Consider the following 26,222-nt stretch of genomic DNA (forward strand, 5'->3'; position numbering starts at 1 on the left):
TGATCCTTTGAAAAGATCACTGTACAGACAGATTTGCTCAAGTCCTTCACTTTCACTCCCAGGTACCACTGCTGGCAGCCCCCATCAGTCCCTAAAGCTGCACAAATCTGTGGCTCCTCCTCAGCTCCCCTCAACCCAGGGAGAAGAAGCAGAGATGAGCAGTCCTGTGGGAATCCTTAAAATCAGAGGGTTTTGGAATGCTGCAAAAGGCCTCAGAGACAGCAGAACTGTGATTGTGCTAAGCAGTAGCCATGAGATTGGTCAGCAGAAAAGCTATATAAGAAGTAGAAAAGCAATGACCAATAAATCAATGGTCTGTGTATTAATGCTTGCCTAGAATAATTTCATAAACTGCAGGAAAATTTATCTAGTGAGATATTAGGGAGTTCTAAGCTTAATAATGGAGCTCTGTGCATTGTGTTTTAAGGCTCACAAGCAGGTATTGTATTTGAAATAAGCAAACATTGTTTAACCAAAGGTACCTGTGCTTATAGTGGTTGGATGGAACTGCTGTCAATGTGCTTTTGCTTTGTGTGATTGGTCAAGAAGCTTTTAAAGTGAGTTGTAACATTAAGTTCTTTGTCGGCTGCCTGGGATGTGAGCTGGTGGCATCTTCCCATTGTCACAACCATGGAATGAGAGTGATGCTGGAAAATAAATCAGCTCAAGGCACGTTCCCAGCAGTCCTGTCCTGTTGGGAATTTGTACACAGTCCCAAGGGCCTGGGGGAGTCACTGCCCCCCACCCTTCCCCAGCTGGGCTCAGTGTCCAACACCAGCATGTCCCCACTGGATCCCCATGTGACAGATGATGTGGTCCAACACCAGCATGTCCCCACTGGATCCCCATGTGACAGATGATGCCACCCTGGGCTGTGTCCCTGCCCTTCCCCAGCCCCAGAGCTGCGGGCACTGCTGGATAAGATAATCACAAACCATCACAGATCCATCTGCACAGCTCATGGGCTCCTTTCCTCAGAGAGCTGCACATCCTCAGGTTAGCACCACAGGCTGTGTCCAAAGGCCCTCCTGGCCTTGAGAAGGGTTACATTCAGCAAAGAGGAATATAAAGACAGAGTAACAGTTTTTCACTGAAAGGGAAGAGTTTCCTGTCTCTGCTCTGCTCACATCTGGTCAATTTTCTGACAAGAATTACATCTTAGCTACTCTTTTACAGCACACAGACAGAACAGCTGTAAGGGAGTGAGCTGCTCTCTTACTGCCCTTTGTATTATCAGCACTATTCTTAGCATTAACAAAGCTGTTAAATCTGTATTACTGAAGATGCATGAACCTGAAAACTTTTAATTTCATAACCCAGGGTGAGTGTGATGAACTGGCATTTACAGGAAAATGCAGAACAGTCTTGGCTTGAAAATTAAACAAAACTGAAACCGAATTAGTCACAATAAAATGTAATTTAAGATCCACTTTTCAGAGCAGGTCAACATTTAAAGGAGATATTAAAAGATATAATAAGACATAATAAAATGTCTTTTATGGGGTAGTATAAAGATTTAACGAACCTACTGAATTCTGTTTTCAATGAAGACATATTAAGTAAATGTTGCTGTATTCTCTAGAGCTATACAATTCTTGTATCTTTCCTTCAGATGCCTTTGGTTAATTCATAATTCAAAATGTTACTCATTTCTTTTCCTGTGTGTCATATAAAGATCTGCATCCAATACATTGTCTGTGGATCTCTTCTATTATACAAATCCCAGTTCCTGTTATGTATACATTCCTTTGGAGGGATATGATTTATTTCTTTAAGCACTTTCCCATCTTAAAATGTCAGATGCTTCCTGTACTTAAATACAAAGAAGTTTAGTCTCCCAAAGGTACAGAAGTTCAACAAAATTCTGTCTGTGGATAGTATGAACTTACCAGGGAAATTCTGGGAAAAAGACACTTCTACCTACTTTCCTCAGCTCCTCAGAATAACTTGATTTTGCAAGTGTTTAACAATTCAGTCATGAAGAAGATCAGAGGCATGGTTTTGAAAAACAAAGGACCTAAACTGAACCCAGGAAAGGTGAAAGGTTTGCTCTTCTTCAAGTAGAAGCATTGATTCTCCAGGGTTATCAGTGGTGGCACACAGGAAAATGGGAATTCAAGGCCACCCTTTATCTCTTTCCATTATCTGAATCTTGCTATCTTTTGTAAATAAGAACCTTTTCCCTCCAAATAACTTACTTATAAAGCTTTTTTTGGGTATGTAAGGAAAATGCCTTTATTACTTTACTGAGTTTCACATTGGTTTCTTAATAGCAAACTATATTAACTGAGGTGGTAAGACCATAATCACATGCCTATCACTGGATCCTCCAGGAGACTTCACAAGCTAAAAAGTAAATTTGCTTCTTTTACTCTATTTTAAAAATACTGCATTATTTAAAACCATTCCTTTAGAAAACGATTACCAAATTGAAATCTAACTTTGCATAATATTGCTCAAATATTAAAGCCCTTGGCAAAGAAAAACCTGCACTAATCTGCTTCAGTTCTTTGGAAGTGCCTCTCACTTGTCACTACCTCATTTCCTGCAGTTTTAATGCCACAAAATCATTCTAAATATAAAGGCACACTCACCAGCCTGAGCTGGAGCAGGGAGGAGAGTGGCTTGAGCAGAACAGGGACCTGCAGAACATCACACTGCCATGGCCCAGCAGTCAGGGCACAAGGGGTGGGATGACTGGTGGTCAAGGAGAGTGTATGTTTGGAGGTGTGGGCTGGTACTGAAATGAAAAGGATTTTTCTATTTCACCCACAAAGCTACCCAAGTCCAGTACTGCAGCTAACAGAATATTTGTGGTATTTACTGCCTCATCAAAACAACCACCCGCTTCTTCAGGTTGACTCATTTGAAAAGGAGAAAGAAGAAACAAGCAACATCCTTTCTAAGCACAGCTAATGTTTCAGAGAAAGAAATGTATCACACAACGTTTCTTCTCTAAGGAGCAGCAGCATTTTTCAGTGAGGTTACCCAAACTCAATATGTCTAAATTGTAAGAGCAATTAGGCCTGTAATTTCAGCTGAGCATTTGAAGTCTTGAGTACACAGGGAAATTGGCCCAAATAACTATTAGGTACTAGTCCCTGCTAGTAATAAATGCTCTGAAGGCCAAAGGAAGGCATTAGCAGCCCTTGTGCAACTCCCTTAACAGGGTGTACACATGTAACTAATTGGAAACCAGTAAACAATCCTGGCATTGAGGCCCAAAGCAGATAATCTCACTCACACTACTTCAGTCATTTTCTTCTCATGTGGCTGACTGGAATAAAACTGCTAAAATACTGTTTCCCTCATGCAGAAAAAGATCTAGGGGATATAATAGATCACAAGCTGATTAGGAGTTAACAGTGTCAAGCCATTGTGAAAAAGGCAAACACTGCACTAAGCTGTGCAAACAGGAGTATGGCTTGCAAGACATGAGAAGTAATCCTGCTCTGGTCCAGCCCCAGCAGGAGCACCAGGACTGGTGCTGGGGCTTATTCTCCAACAGAGATGCAAAGTGCACAGAGAGCATCCAGAACAGAGCCAGGAGAATAAACAAAGGTCGAAAACATCACTGAATAAATCAGAAGTCTCAACAGAAGCGTGGGATGGGAGGGAAACTCAACAGCAATTTGAAAATTCGTAAAATCATAAATTCATAAAGGGCTTGCAGGCTGGGGAAGGACTAATGGATTTGTGATGGAATTTGCAAGCCTCCTCAGGCAAAGAAAGGGTTAACAGAGGCATTAGCAAGAAAGCAGCTGAGAAGGCACACAGCTGCAGGGGATAAAGGCACTGGGAGAGGGCTATCAGGGGACCCCTGCAGGAGGGGGCTGAGCAGCCTCCTGGGTGGAGATACAGGCTGAAGGGATGGGGGCCTGTGTCCTTTCTGAGAGATTCTAGCCTTATCTTTGGGCAGGTTACTGGCCTCCTTGGTGGTATTTAGTCAGGGTGTTTGATTATAAAATCTTTTTTTAGGCCTGCAAAAAAGCAGAGTAGGGTGGTAAGGATCTTGTTTTCTTTTTAATGGCCCAGTAAAACTTTTCACATCTAGTCTAAAATGCAGACAAAGTGCCAAATCTACTAAGTTAGGAGCAAAGTAGGATAATTCTTGCCTGAGGTAAAATTTTAAGATGCTGTTACTAAGAGGATTCAAAGTGAGGAGCTGTACCTTGGGAGCTGAACACTATGGAGGGGGAGAGAGAGAACAAGCAAAAAGCATCTGTATAAAAGGGATAAGTTATAGGCTCTGCCTCAACAGCTCTAAAACTCAGGAGATCACGAAGTCTGCATCTTTTAGCCAGAGGGAAAAGATCTTAGCCAGCCAAATTTCAGGGGGCTTAGAAAGTGCTGCAATATCTAAGCTGAATATTAAGAAATTCTTTCTATGGGCAAAGAGAGCAAGGGCTGCAGTAAACTGGCTGAGGATGTTAGGAAGCCCCATGGACCAGTGGGTGTTTGTGAGCTGAGCCTGTCTCAGGATGCCAGGACTAGATGAGCTTCTCATGTCCCCTTCTGCTGTTTTGTACTGTAATGAGAAATACTGCCCCCCTCTTCTCTTGCCACTCAACTGTGACATTTTATGAAAATAACAGAGCATTTTTGGAAGCTCAAAGCATTTTTTGAATAGAAGTGGTTTCAAAACTTGCTCAGAGCTGAATTTTTTACCTACTCTGTTGAATGATCCTTTCAACATAGTGAGTTCTGGAAATACTTCAGTACTAGAGGTTGTAACTTCAGTGACAAATGTGTTAAAAGAACACTCTATACTCACTCATTCTGTCTTTCCAATAAAGATACAACCAAATTAAGTTGCTCACATGCTCCACAACACAACAGATTTGTTTGCACAGATGCATTTTTACCACCCCAGTTACCATTTCAGCTTTTCAAAAAGAAACTAAACCCAAGGCTACTTGGCCTCAATAACCCCACTGATAGCCTACACAAGCAGTTTTGCTTTATCTTCTTTTAAACTCCAGTGAAATCAGCTGAGATCTGCCCTCACAAGTCAATATGTCCATGTTGTTCATACTGTGAGTCTGTGTCATTTTAGAAATGACAGTTATATGTAAAAAAAAAAAAAAAAATCAAAAACAACTTTCTAGATATTATGTTTTTCCGTTAAGATGAGGAAAATTTCTATTTGATAGCTAAAGCCTCCAGAAACTGCAAATCTTAGTTTCACAGTAATTCTCCTCAAAAGATTATTTTGTCACAAATAAAAGCTAACCATTAATTTGATAAGCAATGTCTGAGTTTGCAGTGCTTTTAGCTGTGAGGAGTACTTTGTGAGCTGCCCCCATCACTGTGAAACATCTTTAACACAGAGCAACTGGAAGTAGAACTAGGACCAAACCATCTTTGCTTGCTTTTTAATCAGTTTGTTGTGACAGTGTTGGGAGATCTCTTTCTACTCTGCCCCACATGAAAGTGGAATGGGCAATGAAACAGTTGACCGTATTTTGGAAACTATTTCGTTCCCCAAGTTGCCCAAGGACACAGAAATGCCTGCTGGAATTTCAAAAGCCAGTAGGTAAGAGCTCTCACAATGGGTGTTAGCTGCCTAGGTTGCCCTGACAATCCCACTGAATAGGTTCCACATGCTTATGGGCCTTTAAATGTCTTTCCAAACCCACCCCAAACAAAAATTACATTCTAAGCAGAAATTTGTATTTAATTACTTTTTGTGGTCAGCTACATAATATAACTTCGAAAACATTTCTGGTGGGTTTGACTGGTTCTGTATTTTCCTCAGGGAAGGCAGCAAGGGCTTTGTCTGCATTTTGTTTCGCTTAATGAGGCGCTGTCCCTGACTGGGACTTTTGTTTGGTTTGGGGTGAGTAAAGCAATACTCTGCTACACTTTCCTAGATAAAGCAAGGCACGCAGGCAACATAACAGTGCCAGCAGCCTTTGTCGCCAGAAACAGGAATGATCGTATTTAACAGTGCTGCTCATGGAGAGATTAAACTCGGGCTGGACAGTGAGAAGCTGTGCAGATAATTTGAAATAGATTCCGAGGGTGAATTACTGCTTGGCTGTTCTCCTCACCTCAGTTCTCAGATTTGTGTGCCAACCAAACTTTTAAGATAACTCTGCTCTGTTTGCTCCTTGAATTGTCTGGCTGTTTAACAGGCTCTTCAAATAAACAAGGGATAATCTCAGGATTTTGCTTAACAAAGATTGCTTTGTGCAAATTTTAAAAATTCTGAATAGGTTGTTGTACAGGGCCTGGTGCTGCAATCCCTTTTAGCTGTGAATACTTTCAAGGCAGTAAATGGTTGCACAACCATAATTTCAGTTAATAAATGATCAATAATACATTCCAGTATAATTTGAAATGCCTCCCAGTATCTGAAAGGGCCTACAAGGAAGTTGGAGAGGAAGTCTTTGTCAGGAACTGCTGCGACAAGACAAGGAGTAATGGGTACAAGTTGAAAGAGGGGAAAATCAGGTTAGATATCAGGAACAAATATTTTACTGTGAGGGTGGGGAGGCCCTGGCACAGGTTGCCCAGAGAAGCCGTGGCTGTCCCATCCATTGAAGTGTCCAAGGCCAGGCTGGACAGGGCTTGGAGCAGCCTGGGACAGTGGAAGGTGTCCCTGCCCATGGTAGGGGCTGGCACTGGATGATCTTCAAGGTCCATTCCATTCCAACCCCTTAACATTCCATGATTCTATGATAATGGCACCATTACCACCAGCAATTTTTCCTTTTGAAAGGTTATTAGAAAATTTTTTTATTTAAAAAAACACAGTAGTGTGGGCCAAGAAAAGCCCAGACTGGAGAGATTAGAGAACACTGGCATTACCATTATCATTCTCCAGGAATATGTACAATGATCAGCTCCAAAGCGAAAAATATGTTTAAATTTCCACAAATTTCAGTTCAAGCAGGTTATACCTGTCACCATACCTCAGTGTGGTAAATAACTTTAAAAAAGCGTTGTAACACTGCTGAAAATGTACAGGTTTGAGCTTAGTTGGGGAAACGCGGGCAGCATCAGTTGAAGAATCAGTGTGAGAGGGAAAATGTGCTAATGTCTTAACAAACAATTCGGTAAGTAGGTGAGTATGAGTGAGTATGGGTGTTAACATCTTTGAAATGAGTCTTAATGTCTCTATTAACAAGTAGCAGGTTTGCTGCAGAGCTCAACTTGACTCCTGAAACCGACAAGGGTCGGCATAAGCCCGAACTTCAAAATTTGGGGGAAAGTGACATGTTTGTGGTGGGGGGAAACACGTGGCAGGCCATTGGGGACGGCTGTACCTTCCTAACCCCTCAGCACTGGGAAAGGCAAAGCGCAACAAGCGGCCGAGATTTGGGAATAAAAGGGGGAGAGAAAACCCCGCGGGCGCGTGGCCTCTCTCTTTATTTGAATAAAGTTGCAGGACTCCTCTGTCTGTTTTGTGAACACTGGTTTTTCATAGCGTGATTTTCCATACGAGTGTCTTCACAGCCGGGGCCGGGGCTGAGGCCGCGGCCGGGTGCCCTCGCGGGCTGGGGCCGGGGCCGGTTGTGCCCTCACGGGCCGGGGCCGGAGCTCAGCAGCCGCCGCCGCCGCCGCCGCCGCCGCCGCCGCCAGCAGAGCCTCTTCCGGCCGCTCCGGCCTCCGTCTCTGTGGTTGTTCCTCCCGCTCCTCCCTGCGGGGCGGCGGCGATGGCGGAGCCGGGGAGAGCCGGCGGGAGCCCCGAGCCCCCCGTACAGGTGGTACGTGACAGGCGGGGCCGGGCTGGGAGTGCCCGGGGCTGGGAGTGCCCGGGGCGGACACGGCGGCTCGGGCGGGGCCGGGGCTGGCCCCGGAGGGCTCGGTGCCGGCGCGTTCGGGTACACGGGGTTGGCAACGAAAGTCGTAAAATCTTCCTACAACACTTCCTGTTTCTGTTACTTCCCGTACAAGTATATGTATATATTTATGTCTATTTATATATGTATACATATATATGTATATGTTCATATACATACACATACGTATATGTGCATGTATATGTTCATGTACATATATATACATATACATATGTATATGTACATGTACATGCGTATATATGTGTATATAGTGTGTATATATAGTGTATATATATTATATAGATATAATTTTTAGATATGCGCACTTATCTATAAATAACACACATAAATAAAGTTAAATATACAACATCTATCTCTATCTGTGCCTGTATAGCTATATGCATAGAAATATAAAAATACAGGAATATATATATTACTTGTCTAGAATGTGTGAAGTTCAGGGAAAAACAGGTCATGTCACCATGCTAAATATAGAAATATATGTAATACTTGTGTAGAATGTGTGGGGTTCAGGGAAGTCCAGGTAGTGTGACAGTGCTCAAGTCCATGTTTGATTCACAGCTCTGTTTCAAGTGTCACATATGGCTCATAGGCTCTGTTGGATGCTGCTGTAAATCAGCCTCAGCTAATGAAATGGTAATGGTGACTCAGATCACTCAGATGATTTGTAATGCCAACAGCACATTAGCTGTTTGCAATTTATCTCCCAAATACTCAAAATTACTTTGAGGGAGCTTAACACCTCTGTAGTTCAGTTTTGGTAGCAGTCATCAAATACAGGAAGGGCTGCCACAAGGAGAACTAAAATAATCGTCTGTGCTGGGATTGGGAAGTAAGACTTGGCATAAACTAGCAAAAAACACTGGAAAAACCATTCTAGTTTTTTTTTATGCCTGCTTTTAGTGAGTGCCTTAGCAAGGTTGGTGTTTGACCCTGGAGAGGGTTTGTCAGCAATGCCAGAGCTGTGGTTGATCTTGTTTTGGGACAGGAGAAGCAGACACAGTCTCTGGAGGTTACTGCCAGCTGGTATTATTGCCATGAGACTGTACCTGTAAGTGAAATAGTGCCCTGGTTCATGTTGTTCCCCTCTTTAAATGGTCCAAGGAGATTGAATTATTCTGATACAGCCACAGGACATTAAAAGCCAATTTATGACTGCCCAGTTGCAACTCTTAATCCAGGGTACAAACCTGGTAATGAACGAGGGAGAAATGAAAGTCTGGATTGTTGATTTATCCTCAAACTAAAACTAAACACAGAATACCAGTGAGCTGAGCGAAAATGGTGAAACTCTAGGATACATCAGCAATACTCTGAGGTGTTAATCCTATTGCTGAGTACAGTTATTTGTGTGGATTTGTTAATTTTTCAGGTTTTTCACAGAAGTATCATCAGCACTTGAGCTCTGGGCCTTAGTTTGGCAGGTGTCCAGTTCTGCATGGTTCTGTGGAAGTAGAATTTGCTCACAGGAATGTCTTTAGGAGCATGTAAATACATTATAAGCAGTTCAATTCAGAGCACCTCAGTGCCATCAGGTATTTATGAGTTGTTTTATATGTGCTGCCCTCAAAGTACTTTTTTCTGCTTTCAGTTCAAACTAAACAGGGAGGTCAAACATCATCTTGGTATTTTGCACTGCTGCCCTGACTTAAAACAGGAGTACACCACGGAAAAAAAGCAAAGAAGTTCCAGTTTTCAAACCAATGGCAAGCCAGTTGGTGATGGCTTAGTCAAATTTTTACTGAGTGAATCAGAAAACAAATTGAAAAATAACTGATTGTTCTGGATGTGCAAAACTGCACAAGTTTTTATTGTCATTGGAAGAATTGTGGAACACTTTTTTTTCTGAATGAATATGTTACATTGATTGGTTTGAATGTGTAGGTTCATATTTTAATTGCCATGTCCACATAAAGAATATTAAAATCTTGAGTAAATTGAATATAGTATTTCAGAATCTCAGATTTTTGCTTTTATTTTAGTGTCTAAAATAAGTACTAATTTGAGACAGTTCTGAAATAATCTTTTTTATCTGTATGTTGAAATTATTGGATAGTCAGTTTCACTTTTTTTTTTTTTGTTTCTTCCTGTTTTATTTATCTCTCTAAAACACAAATCAAAGCCTACTTTGCTTAAAGATTTAGAGAGCTTTTGTCCTACTTCTTTTCAGAACTGTTCCATCATCCTGCCAAAAATCAGTAGGTTCATTCGTTTAGATGTTTGCTATTTTATTTGGCTGTGAAATGTTGTTAATCATGTACCCTACACAGGACAGGGTTGTACCTGTGTGCACATCCTTCAGTGCCCAAAAATCTGCTTTCTGATGGGTGCACCTGTATTTGCACCTTATACATGTGTTCACATGGCACTAAATTGTGAATAATTCCATCTCAGTATCCCAATGTTTTGTTTCTTAGGATTCTCTCCTGCTCACAATAGGAACAAATCCTCCTTTCTTCCAATTTGTGGTTACCCCAAATAATGAGGAGTTTGTGTTTCTAGGGACTTCTTGAAATGTCCCATGAGACTATTTAGGAGTTACTCAGGTCCTTAAGTTCCCCATCTAAAAGTAATTTTAGCAGGTTCAGACTTGGCTCTCCCTTTTCAAACACAGCCAGGGTACCACCAGGCTGATTTCTCAGGCATGTTGTGAAGGAAGCGTGTTCTCTTTTGAGACACTGAAAGAATTTTGGGAGTTGTTGGCTTTTTAGAGGTAACTAGATCAGTGATGAGTAACCAGACTTGAACAGATAAAGCCCTCCTCTCTGGTTTCTAACCAATTTTCAAATCTTTCAGGTGTGTTTTCCTGCTGTGTGTGCCCCTCTGGAGCAAGGGGCTGCAGGAGGAAAGCTGGGATGGCAGAGTGTGGAGCTACATCACGGATCAACTTCCAATGTGCTTTAGAGCAGTTGGAAGTGGAATAAATGTTAAAATCTTGGCTGCACCCTGAGGGTCCAGCTGCATAATGAGCATCTCCAATTAGGCTTGAAGAGAAATTGATGAGTAAGATTTATTAATGGAGGACAGAAGTGAGGAGTGTCTCAAGAAATGCAGGAATACTAGAAATAGGTTAGGGTGGTGTTACAGATGTTTCATTTGTGGGTTTGCTTCAGTGGTCTCTCTTGTTTCCGTGGACTTCCACCAAAAACCATCTTGTGGAACTTAATTGAAAAAGAAGTTTGATAGAGAAGAAAGCAAATCATACATTTGTAAGAAAGTAAATGTTCCTCACCTACTTTTATATTTTTAAGGTGCATTTTTTGGTGAAAGTTAGTTTCAGAAGGATCTGCTACTTCTCCTTTTTACTAAATATACTATAAGTAAACAAAAATATGCTTCCTGACATGCATGTGGATCTCTGTTTGTTTTCTTGTAGTCTATCATTTTGCCTGTTCACAACAGTGAATGCTGGTTAGATGAATGCCTGAAGTCAGTTTGGGAACAAGATTTTAAAGGAACCATGGAGCTGTCAATTTTTAATGATGCCAGTAAGGTGTGTTTCAGACTTCCTTTAAAATACTATCTCTAAGAATTTTTGGTTGACTTCAACACACAAATTAAAATAGCTGCATCTATGTAATTATTTTTTCTAGGATGGTTCAGCTGAAATAATTGAAAAGTGGAAGATCAAGTTGGAAGAAGTTGGTGTTTCAGTAATCATTGGAACCAACAATTCCTCTCAGCCTCGAGGTGGTATGTAGTTTAATTTTGTGAGTTTGGTTCTTATTGCAGGCACTTTCTGATTTTGAGTTTGAAATGTATCTTTGTAGTCATTTCCACTGCAATGGAAAAAACCCACATTGTTTTCTAGAGCTCTGTTTGAAAACTCATTCCAATTTGAATTTGGCCCTGTTGCTTTGGGCTCTGTAGAATTTGTTTATATGTTCAAGAAAAGAAGAACTTGGCTAAGCACTTGTGTGCTCTACTCTGCAAAAGCAAAAGAATTTTGTTTAATTGTAGTATACACAATGTTGTTAATGCTTACAATTTTACTGTGGCTTTCTGATATCTGATTTATCTTCAGGAGATGGGTTTTAAGAAAAAGTATATCAAAAATTCCTTGCATAAGGATTTTAAAAGTAAATGCATATCTTTCAAGCCTGAAATAGAAAATAAATACCTTTTTGATGTTGCTTCAATGATCAAATAAAAACAGAGGTTTTATAAGTTTTGATGTGAGCTAAAAACTCTCACTAAAGTCCCAAGTATTCACTCAAAGAGCTAAACCAATATGTTTAGTGAGCTGTCAGACAGGTGTGTGATGTGATCCCCTATTCATTTGCATGCTAATATGAATTATCTCCCACTGCAGAAGATTACAAATAAATCTCTCTTTGAACAGATTTTCTTTTGCTTGCTTTGGCTGGTTTATGTTTGGGGGGTTTTAGCACAAAACCTTCCTAAAATGTAAAACAGAAAGAAAAGTCAGTTGGTTTTTGGAGAAGCTGTTGTTGAGTGACAGTAACGTTGGAAGATCACAAAGGAAGAACAGTGTGCTCACAGTTTGTACTGGAGCTGTGTAACCAATGGTTCTGTCATTCTGGACTTTGTTTTAATGAGTAGACAGGTAGGAATTGTTGGTTCCAAGTTTGTGTCTTTGAAGTTATCTCTTAAAAGTCACACTTTGGGAACACTGTAACACAGAATTTGGACAGTTACTGTTTTTTCACTGCACGTCCTGTTTGAAGTGGAAAGAAACTCAGGCTCTTTAGAGTCTCCTCAAGATGATCTTCTTATGCAAAAGCCCACTTCTGTTCCAGAAAGTTTGCTTTTCATCCCCTGTTGAAACATGCAAATAAATTGGGAGTTTGTGCACTGAATTCATCTGCAACCTGGTAGAGGCCCCTGGCTTTATTTACTGTCATTTCTCCTGACTGTAGCTTTACATCTGTTTTTAAATAGTTGTCAGACATAGCAATACTGAAGTAACACAGCATAACCCTTACTATAAATATTTTTAGTATTTTAATACCTTTAGCATGAACTGGTGTTGTTTTGACAGTGCAGCTTGTAATATTAGAACTATTGGGCTGGTAATGACAAAAGGCAGACAAGGTTTTTAGAGGGAATTTTTTTCTTTTGGGCAATCGATACAGCTGGAGTTGAGCAATGTCAAGAATTACTCATAATCCTGTAAATTTTTTCTTCTTTTTTGTCCTCCCTCTGCTATTGGGTGATCAGTCTCTTTTCAAAACTGACTTCTTTTACTGATCAAGAAATGAAGTAGGTTGCAATTTCCTAAATCAAAGAATAATCCCAGAAGTTGTTAATTCTGTTACTTAAGATAGCTAGTAATGTTTCTACTAATCCGATCATGTTGTGTAACATATTTTCCATTTTTATAAACATTTGCTATGTCTAAAATCTTGTTCCTACTCGAGTGTTGTATCAATTGTGTATAAACTAAATTTTAGTTTGCCAGAACACACAAGCAGGATGGTTTTTTTTTTTTTAATTTTAGAATTCTGATGTCTGTTCACCTCTGCACTTCAGGAAACTGAACCTAAAACTGAGTTCCAGTTGTGAATTCCACTGTGCCATTAGGGATATGTCAGATTATTAAATTATTTTTTGGTTTAGCATGCATTTGTCAGTGTTGGGGTAGCTGGAGACTGAACAGATTTCCAATAAATTGGGGGTGAGAGGGGCTGTGCACTATTTAAATATATAATTTTAAAAATAGTGTGGAATGCATAGTTCTGCTAAAAAACAAAGCCAGGAGACACTCTCAGGTCACAATTCAAACAAGGACATCTTTACTCCATGGTTGTTAAATTTTAGAAGCAGGTTACTTGAAATCCATAGCATTTGTTTGCTTTTGGTGATTTACTTTCATTTTGTTAAGGACTAGGTACAACTGGAAGGAGCCTTGCCTTTAAAAGAAGATGCTTTGGTACAGAAACAATGTACTAGTCAGGCTTCACATCTTCAACTATTTACACAAGATTAGGATTTATTTCTGATTCTTTTCTAACATGTAAAAGAAAGGGGGGGAACCTTGGAAAAAAGAAAGGGTCACTTGCCTAAAAAAAGGAAACCTTTTTCTTTCCAAGAGTAAGGAATGTTAATATCTCACTGAAGCTTAAGTTTTTACGGCCGTAACCATGGTAACAGGCTCTTTTCACCAAGTAAGCAGGCCTTACAAAACTCAGAGACCTGGCACAAACATTTCATTTTGTTCAGTAGAGTAATATTAAAGAATTTTTTTTACTCATGCCAAACACAGAATTTGTTGTGGTGAAAGAATTTTTAATACCTAGTTTCTTCTATGGGGAGTTATATTTATCTTCTCAATAATTTAAAAAATGTGTGTATTTTCTTCTCTCTCTTTCCTCTAAAAGATGTCTGGTATATGAAAAACCTCTGGATGTTTCTGTCTTAAACATAGCAAGAAATATTTTCCAACTCATTCTCATAACAAATACTAGATATTTCTTGATTTTATTTACTTGAAAATGAGATCTGAAATACTCCAGGAAGTTCATAGAGTTATATAATTGCCATCAAGCCTCCTTCTCTCTTTTCTTACAGTTTTGCTTCCTTAATGAATTATTTTCCATTGAAAGTTGTTGAAATATTTGGGCGTGTTAATGACAGCACTGAAATGTAAGTCCAGGCCACTTTACAGCTGCTGTGGCTTCTGATAGCACTGATGTGTTTCAAATTGGGCAAATTTAATTCTGTCATCATTTTTGTGCTGTTCTTTTATCTCCTGCTTTACTGGGGGTAAGTGAAGGGCTGGGGGTTGCTGCTTTGGCATGCCCAGGCCTGCTGACTTGCATCAGTTGTGGTGCCAGGACCCAGCTCTGCTGCTGTGGCAGCTCCTGCCTCTGCCAGCTGCTTTTTCACTGCCAGTGGGAAGGAGACTGAGAGTCACTGTGCAGGTGGGATTCCAGAATGTAAACATCCTGTAAAATAATAAATCCAAAAAAACACACAATGAGGAGAAGTTGAGGTGAGGATTAAAGTACATGAGAAAAAATAACACAGTTATAAGAAGGGGCCTTTATTAGTCCTGCTCTGGTGGTAGTTGACATAATGTTCCTTGAGGCAGTAAGAAATGCAGTCATAAGTCTTTTTCTGTACTTGGACAGCTCAGCAAAATAGCCAAGGAGCACGTGCATTACAACTAAGGGAACCTTTGAGCCCAGTTAAATAACTTAAATTTGTAACACATAAAAGGATAAGAGAATTACAGAATTCTGCTTTTTTTCAAATGCTAAGACAGAAACTTTATGGATAATAATATTTAAAATTATTCTGTTCCACTTCATGGTGAGATTTTCTTGGCTTTACATTTTCAGTTTTCCCTCTAAAGAGTAAAAACCCTACAGTATTGCTTGTCTTCACAATAATGTTCATTTTGCAGGTCAGGGTGATCTTGCTGGATTCCCTGACTTGATTCCATAAATACTCCAGAGGGAAGCTGAAGTGTTTCATATGTGACCAAGTGGAATCCATGCAGCATTTTTCAGACTAACACTGGATGTAGGGTGGGCTTTTCTTAGAATGCTGCCCAGGGCAAGAATTCAGAGATCAGAAAGTTCTTAGGTTCACCTTGTCCACCTGCAAAAATAATCCCAGGCAAGCATTCCCACCTTGTGGGTGTATCCCAGTGGTTGCTGCAGTCCCATCCTTACCTTCAGCTGTGGATTCCTGCTCTTTCCTATTTTTCTGCTTCTGCCATTTGTTTGATCCTCCAGAGCAGTCATCTACTTCAGAAATTAAGCTGAAATTAAAACAATTTTCTTCTTTGGTTCATTCATTTCTTCCTGAAATGAATGGGTTGGTAAAAAGATTCACCAAGTGTCAGGAAGTCAGAAACTGAGACAACCTGGGTGCCAATGTTGTCATTTGTCTGAAGTGACATTTCAGTGTGGTCTCCATTGGTGATACACATGTTATGCTATAAATAAATCACCTTTGTGCTCTGTGTACGATTCTAATAAATTAGCCTTCTTTGGCTCCTCCTGCATCCCCTTTACATGAATGGCATGTGAAGGTTTTGTATTTGCAAACTTTATACTTAACAAGCACCAAGGAACAGAACGTTTTTAGTCCTTCTGAGAACCCTGATGGGAAGAACAGCAGTTTCTGGTCCTTCCCTGCCTCTTTTATGATTTGCTGGTATTTTTTAGGGCTTCAAAGATGAATGAAGATGGAGGGTTTTCAGCATCTGCTCTTTGCAAGGGGTGGGCCTGGGTGACCTTTAAAGGTTCCTTCCAGCCCAAAGCTTTCTGTGATTCTCCAGGCTGAGGTTCTGGATATAAAACCTGCCCCCTTCAAGATACACAATTACATATTATATCTTTGGGGAGGGCTGGCAAAAGTACTCTTATTCTACTTGATTGTAGAATTCTGGTACTCACTCAGAGAAGGTGACTGACATAAATATTCACAAATTACCTTGCTTTAAATATGGAAAAATCTGGTACCTTATGTGATACTGATTTGTGTATTTTCTTTTCATTTGTTCCATTTTATTATGATTTTAAAAGATGCAACAGTAAAAATTCCTCCATCTTTTTATCTGTGCTTTCTCTCTTTCAGTTGGATTTGCTAAAAATCAAGCAGTAATTCAGAGCTCAGGAACCTATCTCTGCTTTCTGGATTCAGTAAGTTAATGCATTTTGTCTAACTTGGTTTTGTCAATAAAATCCTTTCCTTTTTAATGGAGTTGCTGATTTGCTACAAGACAACCTGCTTAAAGGAGTTTGTTTAACGTGCTGGTTACTATTTATGGCTGTAAAGTTGTATTCCAACCTGTAGAAAGCCTTACATCATTCTTTGATTATATCAGATTTCACAAGCTGTTGTGAACAGGGCCGGGCAAGGTTGGTATTTAGGTGTTTTGAGGATTTCTCTTTCCCACATTCTTCAGAAAATTGTATTGATGAGAAACTAAGAGCTAATCTACTGGCTTTTTGATGTAAAATAGGAGAAGTCTCACCTTCCAAGCTGAATTTTTTTTTTCCTGTGCTTTGTTGGATATCTTCTGTGAAGCAATTGAGCTCAGTAACCCGCAGATAAGGATCTCACTTATGCAGCTGAATATGCAGGAATGGTTTCACAAAGGTGCCCAGCTGAGCACAGGAGTGGGGCCGTGTGCTGGGAGCAGGCAAGAAGAGCAGGACCTTCAAGGCTCACTGATCTCCTGTAATTTCACCTGAAGATTGATTTTTTTTTTCCCTCTGAACCCTCAGTTCATTGGAACTGAGCTATGGGTTAGGGTAAGATGAACTGGCTGCTGACAGGGTTGGTTTTCAGCTACAATTCAACTGAATATTATGATTGTCTGTGCTTGTAAAAAGTGGTGTGAGAGCAGGTTTGTGAGCTCTACAGCCATTCTCAGGTTTTAATTAGGGAAATCCTTCCGTTTGCAAACCACACCTGCCTTATCAACTTGATGGAAGAAATTTTTTTTTGTTCATATGTTAAAATGTTGTGATTTTTGTGATATGTTGTTAGACAGTGAGGCTGTTTACATATCTAAAATTAAAAATAACCAAACCCAAGGAAACTTGCTTATGATTTGCAAAGCTTGAGTATTCTAGGCTTGCATTACATTGCACAGGGCATTCTAGGGAGTCTGTGGGATGAGGAATGTGTGTGCTTGACCTGGCTGAAGTCATCTGAGTCCACCAGTACATGAATGAGAAATTAATGTACTCTTGTCCCAAGAAGCTTCCTATCTTCTGTATCAGATACGTATAGCATGATGTACTGAAATAAATTATGGGTTAGTCTTTCTTTTCCATCCAGGGAGATGTAGTTGTTTGAAAATCACTAGCAGTAAACTAGAAAATCACATTCTCTAAATGAAGTTAATTCATATTTTCATAGTGATTCTTCAGAATTCTCAATTTGTTATTTGCCATATATTAAAATCTTCCTGCTGCTGTGTATCTGTTGGCTGACTGTTGCAGGAAAAAAAACATCAGGGAGTCAAATTGCAGTTATTAAGGAATATAACTGGTAATGATACTCTATTTCTACAATATTGTCATTAGCAGAAGTTTATATTTAATATTACCAAGCATTACTTGAAGTGAGTTGAGGATTTTATGGTTTACAGTGTGGATAAGCTTAGGAGAAGTTACAAAGATTTTCTGTTCTATGCATTTCTATTGCTTCTTCAAATCAGAGGCATTCTGGACTACCAGAAGCCCAATCTTGTTACAAAAGAAATATTAAATACCTGGCATTACTTAAATGTATTTTCTACTGTCTCCCCTTGTGACTACCATGTTTTGCTGAAAACAGATCAGAGCCAATAAAATGGATGTGGAAACTGCTACAAGTCCAAAAATTGCTCAGTGTTTTGGCTGTAGTTAGTAAATGTTGTGTGCTAGTAGCTGGGGCACAGATGTTGCCAGCTGTTTAACAACTCTCCTTCCACACACCACCTACCTTCTTCATTTCAGTCACTTGTCCAGCATCCAGCTCTCTAGGAAGGAATGTTGATATCAGCCTGCTGGAATGTGCTGCAGCCATGCCAAGGAATTGACCTTCAGAAGTGCAGCCACAATTTCAGCTTTGCTGCAGGTGGATGTGGAGAGGAATGGAGCTGTTTGTGCACATCACAAATGGGTGGAGAAATGCATCCCTGGCTTTTTGGTGCATGCTTTGTTTTCTCTGTGAAGTGAAATGAGTGGATGAGCATATTTGAGAGCATCTTTGGAAGTGCTGGCTCCAGCAAGGCTGTTTTTGCTTGCCATTCCAGCTGGAGCCAAGCTGCTCGTGTTATGTCTCTCAACACAGATTTCTGAGGACAACAAACTGGGAAGAAATGTGGAAAAATAAGGTTACAGGTCTCAGAACTGTCAGAATTTGATCAGCCTTTTCTAGTGTGAAGTGGCAGCTGTTGGACTAACAGCTATTGTGGAGTTTTTTACTGTGGTTGTTGTTACAGATTTCACCTCCAAGCTGCTGAGGCATTTTTTCCCGTCTGGGAAAACAAGTAGAAAAATTGAAGCTACTTAACAATTTCTTCATAATATGGGAAAATGAGGGCTAATTTTGCAAATATATTTCACTGTTAGCTTTTCTTCTTCAAATTGTCTGCACATATGACTTTATCTGCCAGTTTCATTGTACTGTAGCTGTAGTTTATCACTTCTCTGGGGTGGTGCCATCTTTTTTAGGAGCATTTACCCCCTTGCAGCACAGCAGAACTCTTACACTAAAAATTCTGCTTTGAACTGCTGTTTTCATTGACATGCACATAAACATGCCTCTACTTGTCTGAAACTGGATTTCTTTAAAAAAGGATCGTGCTTTCATTTAATCGTAATAATCTGTGGAGTTCCAGGTTTTATTTCAGGTTGTTTCTGTTTATTTCAGGTTTATTCTGTGGAGTTTCCAGGTTTTATTTCAGGTTTATTCAGTGTTGTTGGAGAGTTTCTGACTGTTAAAGAAGAAACATAAAAATGTGTCCTTTTTTGACCTGCAGTGTTTCAAAACCAGTCATAATCACTTGAGAACTTAACGTGCTTGTTTTAATCTTTTGAAAGGCTCTGTTGGCAATGTATCACAATTTCAGAGATTCTCAGGCAGTTCAAAGATATGACTTTAAACCATGTTCCCACAGTGTCACTGCTTGCTAATTGTCCAAAATGCCATGGGGACACAGGTAAGTTTTATTCACCAAAAATGAGGGTGAACCACAGCAGGTTTGTCATTCCTGTGATGGAATTGGCAGCTGCTGACCTGTTCCTTTTGGTTTGGGAGATTGGTTTGCATGATTTAAGTTGGGAATGGTAATTCTTTATTGCTGTGTGCATAATTGCTTAATTTCAAATTGCATGTGTTCCTTGAGGTTCAAGTTCAAACCCACCTCGTTGAGGGGTGTTGCTAAAGGCCTTGGAGGAAGATGGTGGGACCTTCTCCAGCCAGGTGTGTCAGGCACACTCAGTTATAAACAGATTGTTTTTCCAGCCTCTGTAACTTCCTGGGTTTGGAAGCATGGATTTCCTTTTACTTGCCATTGTACATTACAGGCATTAATAAATTTCTGAAATATTCCTCCTCTATTTCAAATTAGTCTGTATTTCTTAGGAAACTAAGATGTGATCAGATTTTCTTTCTATTGTTGTTTAACATACTGTTGCTTGGGAACTTCTCCTCTGATTTAAAAACTGAAATAAGCTGTTACACAATTAGCAGGTGTGGATGTAGTGGTGAAATCCATTACCAGAAGAGTTGTCCATCTTTCCTAATCACTAATGAGCCATAAAAAGTCAAAATACAAGTGCTTGAAGGCATCATCCCTCTCATTGTTTTGTAAAGATATATTAAAACCAGATTGTCTCTGTCTGGTATGAAATGTTAAATGAAGAGGCAAACCTTCAGAATTTGGTTGCCATAACCTCTCCCTACATGTGTGTTCATCTATTCAGCAGTTAAAGAGGGCATTTGGAATCACTGGGAAAGGTTTTACTCTTGTCGGGGTTTACTGGCTTTGCTGCTGAGCACCTTGTGAGTTACCTCCTTCACTTCCCTGCAAACACATCATTTTTTTCAGTGATCTATGAGCAAAAATCAAGGTGATCTCCAATGACCACAGAAAAGCAAGATATGGGAAGGCATGTGTCTGTATTTGTTGAATAAATGCACTGAGGTGGGAGCTGCTTCTACAGCAAAAGTTTCCTGACCAACTAATAGTGATACTTAATTAAAGGATTCCATTAAAAAGATTGTCAGGCTCATAAGAGCACCACATAGATGTTTCCATGTAGACCTGTTTGTTGCTATGCTCAAAAAAAAGGAAAGGTGCTCAATGTAGTCAGCTTCTTAAATTTGAAATGTTTTCTTTGTTGTCCCCTTCTTTCTCAGTTTAATTTGGGAGTAGAAACAGAAAAGTAGCATTTTTTCTTATGATTTTTTTCTTGCAAGTACTGACAGATGATTAGTCCCAGGTGATTTGTGGGTGCCATTGGAGTGCCTGGTTCCAGTGAGTTTGATGGTGTGGGGCTGTTCAAAGAGCAGCCCCTGGAGGATTGCCTGGCATCAGGGTATTTCCTTCAGCAGAGCTGCTGACAGGCCACTTTTTGGAGGTCCCAGGCATTTCACTTTCCTGCTTCGAGGAGTAGAACTGAACAATGGCAAAGAAAGATTTTCCTTCCAGTCTGAGCAGGTGCAGGATAAATGAATGGACCATTTGATGAATTGAAAGATTTTGGAGATGCCATATTGTTGCTCAGTGAGTGAAACATTCCTCCCGCTGCTGCTGCTGTTGTATTTTGAATTTAATAACTGTGATGGGAAGAAGGTGCTGTTGTTATGGGAGTGGAGTGTATCAGCTCTCAATCCTTTTTTTTTTTCATTTTGAGCAGCCAAATTTGAAGGAGTTTGTGGAAAAGCAGGAGATGCTGAGTGTGTAATGTGAGCTTAAGAAAGCACCTTAGTACTGACCTATAATGTTTTGTTTGCTGTGAACTTGCCCTTGGTTGCAAAAAGTAGATGTGTATTGTGCATTGAATTGTATATTTTGTTTTACTTTCTCAAGTGCAGAAGCACCAATTTTTAAGGGAGAATGATGAAGTTACCACTGTGGAGCCCAATATGCTCCACACAGCCTGGCTGAAGGGGCCAGCTTTTATATTCCAAGTATATGACTAGGGAATGCATGCATTTATTGAGCATTTATTTCAAATTTCTTTTCTTTTTTCCATTTTTTCCATGGAAGAAATTTCTCTTCATCCTGTCAGCTGAATGTCTGCTAGGGGACAACCATTAGATACTTCCATGTGAACAGAGAAAATTGGATTTTATTGTAAACTTCTGTTTTGTTAAAATTATTTTTCAGTGTAAGTCACTGCTACTGTTGTTATCTTCCCTACCCTCACCTAGGAAACAGAAACAAACTAAATATACTTCCCTTTTTTGTATAGGCCCTTTTTTTTCTGTCTGAAATGAGTGAAAAATAATTTGGAAAGTGTTTGCCTGATTACTGAGGTTTTATTCTCAGTGTTAAACCAGAAAAAAAAAAAAAAAAGAGATGACCAAACTCTGCCTGTAGAAACCAAAGTCTGGCAACACATTTGCTGAATTCAATATCATAAGTGCAACAGCTTTGATAGAAAATTTGTGATTCATTGTGTACTGTTGGGTAAATATTTTACCCTCTTAACCGTTTAATACTATAGTTGCTAAAATTCCATAATTTTTAAGGTGCTCCTAATTTGTGGTACAATCACTTTGGATTTATTTTGGTTTTAAAATACCAATTATTTGGATTTATTTTGGTTTTAAAATACCAATTTTAAATCCATCTGAGTTCTCTAAGATTATTTCACTATAAATGCATTTACATTTCACTATAAATACATTATAAATAAATAAATAAAACTTTCCAGTCACACGTAGTGAAGAGCCTGTCAAAGTTGGATTTTGCAGTTACTTTTCTCATACCAACCTGAATCCAAAAAAGCTGAATGATGGTTGAATCTCCTTTCTGTCTGGGATGTGATTTATATTTTGTGCTCATGTTATAGTATTATTATATTATTCATTAGTATTATATATAGTATTAGTATATACTATATATGGTATTATTATAATAATCATTATTATAGTATTTGGGATTATGTCCTAAACTATTCTTTTTTCCCCCCATCTTTCTTTCTCCTTCCATGAACTCAGAAGGTCTCACAGGACCATCCAGCAGTGCAGTGTGTGTGCAAAGCTGCCAATAAAAAAATGAGACAGAATTATTAAAAGAAATACAGGTCATGCAGGGTAAGAGTTCATAGAGTTTTCCAGCATTAGAGAACAAAGCTGTATTAATAAAAAGAGGCATTTAGAAGTTTTTGTGGTTATAGTGCCCCCTCTTTAGCTGGAGTTTACAGAATTCTGATGCTCTCTGATAGCCTAAGCCCCAGATCTGTGAGTTTTGCCAATAGCATCAAACTGCCCCAGTGTTTTCTTACGGGAATGGGGCCATTCCTGTCAAACTGGGTGGTTGTGAAAACATGACACCGACCTCTTTGGTGCATAGGTTATTTTGATTTGGTTTGAATGCTTTCCATGCTGATTTAACCTTTTTCAATCAAGTATATTATTTTTCATCTTTGTGAATGTGAGAGTTCTCTCTTGTGTGAGATCATGAACAGTGAGATCTTTTAGCACAAGAGCAAATGTTTCATATTGTAAAAAATGAGGGTAACATTGTTCTAAGCATTGAAATTCCTGCCTTTTTGGTATATTTCCCCTTTTTTCCCCTTTTTATCTCTTCCCCCCCCTCCTTTTTCCCCCCTTCTTCCCCTTTTCCCTCCTTTTTCCTCCCTTTTCACTTTTTCCCCCTTTTTCCCTTTTCCCTCCTTTTCCCCCCTTTTCCCCCTTTTTCCTCCTTTTTCCTCCCTTTTCCCTTTTTTTCCCCTTTTTCCCTTTTTTTCCCCTTTTTTTCCCCCTTCATTTGGATTTACCAAGAAAACATCTAAGGCTCCTTAGCAACTTGTAAAGGAGTGAACACAGTTCAGTTAAAATATATCTGCTATTGCTTGTATGAAAACCAGGTTTTAATTCACAAAAATCAGCTCTGTGTTTGGCATAAAGAAATAGAATTATGATTTTTCTTGTGGGAAATAGGGTGAAGGTTTTATGAGAACACTTTCTTGATACTGGAATTCTGGTGCTCTATGGATAAAGTGGATGAGGTGATAAATAATATTGTTGTAGTTTTGAAGTCATGGGAAATCTGAAGGGTTTTTTTGCTCTATTGGCTTTGAAAATCAGGAACAGCTGTCATGTTTATTACTAAACATATCCTAAATGCAAAATGCTTTTGACAATGTAGTCCTCCCATCTTTTATAAACTTATGTGTGATAAGAGTCAGTTTTATTATTATTTTGTTTTATCTTTAACCTTGAATTGTATTAAACAGTTGGATCTACTTCTGAAACTTTTTTTATCATGCATGTTTTGATAAAACTATAGGGGCACCTTTATAGCAAGGTCATTCAACTCTTCAAGCTGAAGGTATTTAAGTACTAATATTTTTTTTGTTGCTGTTGGCTTGATGGGAAGTTTTAATGTGAAAGTGGTTGGAAATTCAATATTGAGGGTTTGTGCTTTAATAGGAAAATCAGAATTATTTCAGTGTGAGGAACTGTTAAAAGGGTGTCTGTAGAACAGGAATTCAGGGCTCCTTTGAATTATGTTTGCCTGATTAAGTTTATTTGGAAATACTCTGAGAAGAAATAGGCTGTGTTAGCTTTAACAAGTATCTAAAAAAGGCTGATTCTTTAAAAGGGGGGAAATATGGCACCAACATGGAAAAGAATATAGGTAGAAACCTTAGGGGCCTAAAAAATTTAGGAAAGAAAAATTGTGCTGAAGTTTCTATAAACTGTGAAATCACTGTCTAGAAAGGATTTAATTTTGAACAGGAAATATTATAATTTTGAAAAGAATATCCCTTAACAATTAAAGGTAGGACAGCAAAGTGACTGACTTTTCACAAAACAACCTATCCTTTTGTATGTAAATAGAACATAGAACAGATCTTTGTGCTGCCAGTGGAAGAAGTTCTAACACAAAATTTAAATCCAGATGGTGTGTCTTAAAGCCGTGTCAATGCTAATGCATTCTGTGAGTGTGGGTACTTCCCTTTTTCCTTTTCCTTAGAATTTTCTCATTTCACCAGTACTAGTTTTTTGTGCCCATGAAATATGACATATTTTTAGATCTAGAGACCAAAGGCTTTTCATTTTCAGTGGAACAAGTCAGATTGCAGAGAGCATTTCCTCACATTGCTGCTTTAACTGAGGGTAGTTCCTTGTCCTCACACTGCCAGTGCTGCTGGGGCAGTTGGGAAAGAGTTGGAGAGTTTCTTGAGAAATAAATGTGCAATGTGAGGGTGCTGTGGATGTGTGGTGAGATCACAGCACCACTGTCACGTAGTAGTTTTGATCACTTCCAGCTCCAACAGCATCCAGTTCAATCCACAAAAAGTGTGAAGTCTCGTCATATCTGTTCCATTTGCATTTCTGACTGCCAGCCAGTAAAATGATGTTCATTTAGCAACATATTCTAATGTGTGTCAGTGGTGTTCTGTGACCCTTTTTTATGTTCACTAACAGTGTGCTATTTATTCCAGGATGATGTGATGATGCCACAGCGGGTTAGGCTGCAGCACCAAGTTGCCATTCAACACCCAAACAGTGTGAGTACTTTTTTCTTGTGTGTATTTCTGGGTTTTTCTTTGACAGAGTTCCGGATACATCTTTAAAAGGATATGAAAATTTCACAGTGGGGCTGGGGGAGGCAAAGCAATAACCAGTGTATTCTTTTCCTTTATTTTTAATCCTTGCACTGAATGGGAGCTTTGATTGAACTTCTTTTCTTCCTTTTATTTTCTCTCTTCAGAAAACCAGATCTCATTACAACAGTGATACTCTTTTGCAAATAAGTATATAGGTTTGGCTAATGTCTGTAATCTAAAGGAGAATGCCTTTTTTATGTGGCCTTTCCAAGTCATGTGAAAAACTGCAAAGGATTGGCTACATCTATGGTTTATCTGCTTTTAATAATTAAGGAACTGTAAACCATAGGGAATGTAGGGGTTGTTACCAGTGATCAACTGGCCTAGAGTTCAGCTGATGTTTCTCTCTCTGTCTGCCTGTAAAATGAAACATTATTAGAATTCCATTCTTTATTCCTGTGAAATAAACTGTCAGGAGTATTCTGTGAGAGAGTTTTTCTCTGATCTATATGATTTTGTGTTTATATGGTTTTCTGTGATTAGGGTCAGTGTTCTTTAGAGGGAGTTTGTGCATATGTTCTACTTATCCAAAGATTGTATGTATATATATATATATATAAATATATATATATTTAAAAAAAATAACTATGGCAGTTAACTAATTTGTCAATACTACTGACAAATGTATTCCTTTATAAACTTAAAAACTGAGTTTGTTTTGTCAGCAAAATCAGCCTTATTGTTTCCACATCTCTGACATTTTCTCTTGTGATACTTCAATGTGCCAGGGGTTTCTGGAAAGGAGAGGCTGATTGACTTGATCTGTCATGAAGGTGTTTCCTGCAGGTATCTGAACAAAACACACAGTTTTAGGATTATTGCTCTCTGTCAACTAAACACCTTTTGAACTTTTTGAACTCCAAAAGACACTTTTTTTGGCTGAGAGATGTCTGCCAAACAACCTGCTGCTTAGTGGTGGGGTGTGTACCTGCTCATCACACCACCTGTTTTAGGGCTCTTCTGAAATCTGATCATCCTTACAATGGGATTTATTAAATTGTAGCTTTAACAGTACCTGAGTAGCAGTTAACCTAACTCACATTACAAACACAATAAAATGATGAATCCAAAGTTGTTTTTGTTCTGATATCCATCAGTTAATGTAATTCTGGAGTCAGATGCCAAAAAACCAGAAAGGCAGGTTGATCCA

The 26,222-nt window shown here is 39.1% G+C and overlaps 1 protein-coding gene across 1 annotated transcript in view; it reads left to right on the forward strand.

The window, feature by feature from the left end:
* The first annotated feature begins 7,661 nt into the window (after positions 1 to 7,661).
* B3GNTL1 (UDP-GlcNAc:betaGal beta-1,3-N-acetylglucosaminyltransferase like 1) overlaps positions 7,662 to 26,222 on the forward strand; it is a 106,855-nt gene continuing 88,294 nt past the window's right edge. Inside the window, exons 1-5 of the mRNA XM_059485608.1 lie at positions 7,662 to 7,712; positions 11,185 to 11,301; positions 11,402 to 11,501; positions 16,359 to 16,423; positions 24,908 to 24,973. Coding sequence (XP_059341591.1) covers positions 7,662 to 7,712; positions 11,185 to 11,301; positions 11,402 to 11,501; positions 16,359 to 16,423; positions 24,908 to 24,973 — 399 coding nt within the window. The remainder of the gene's footprint in view (positions 7,713 to 11,184; positions 11,302 to 11,401; positions 11,502 to 16,358; positions 16,424 to 24,907; positions 24,974 to 26,222) is intronic.

The sequence above is a fragment of the Ammospiza nelsoni genome, chromosome 19 (assembly GCF_027579445.1).
Source record: "Ammospiza nelsoni isolate bAmmNel1 chromosome 19, bAmmNel1.pri, whole genome shotgun sequence".
Taxonomy (NCBI): domain Eukaryota; kingdom Metazoa; phylum Chordata; class Aves; order Passeriformes; family Passerellidae; genus Ammospiza; species Ammospiza nelsoni.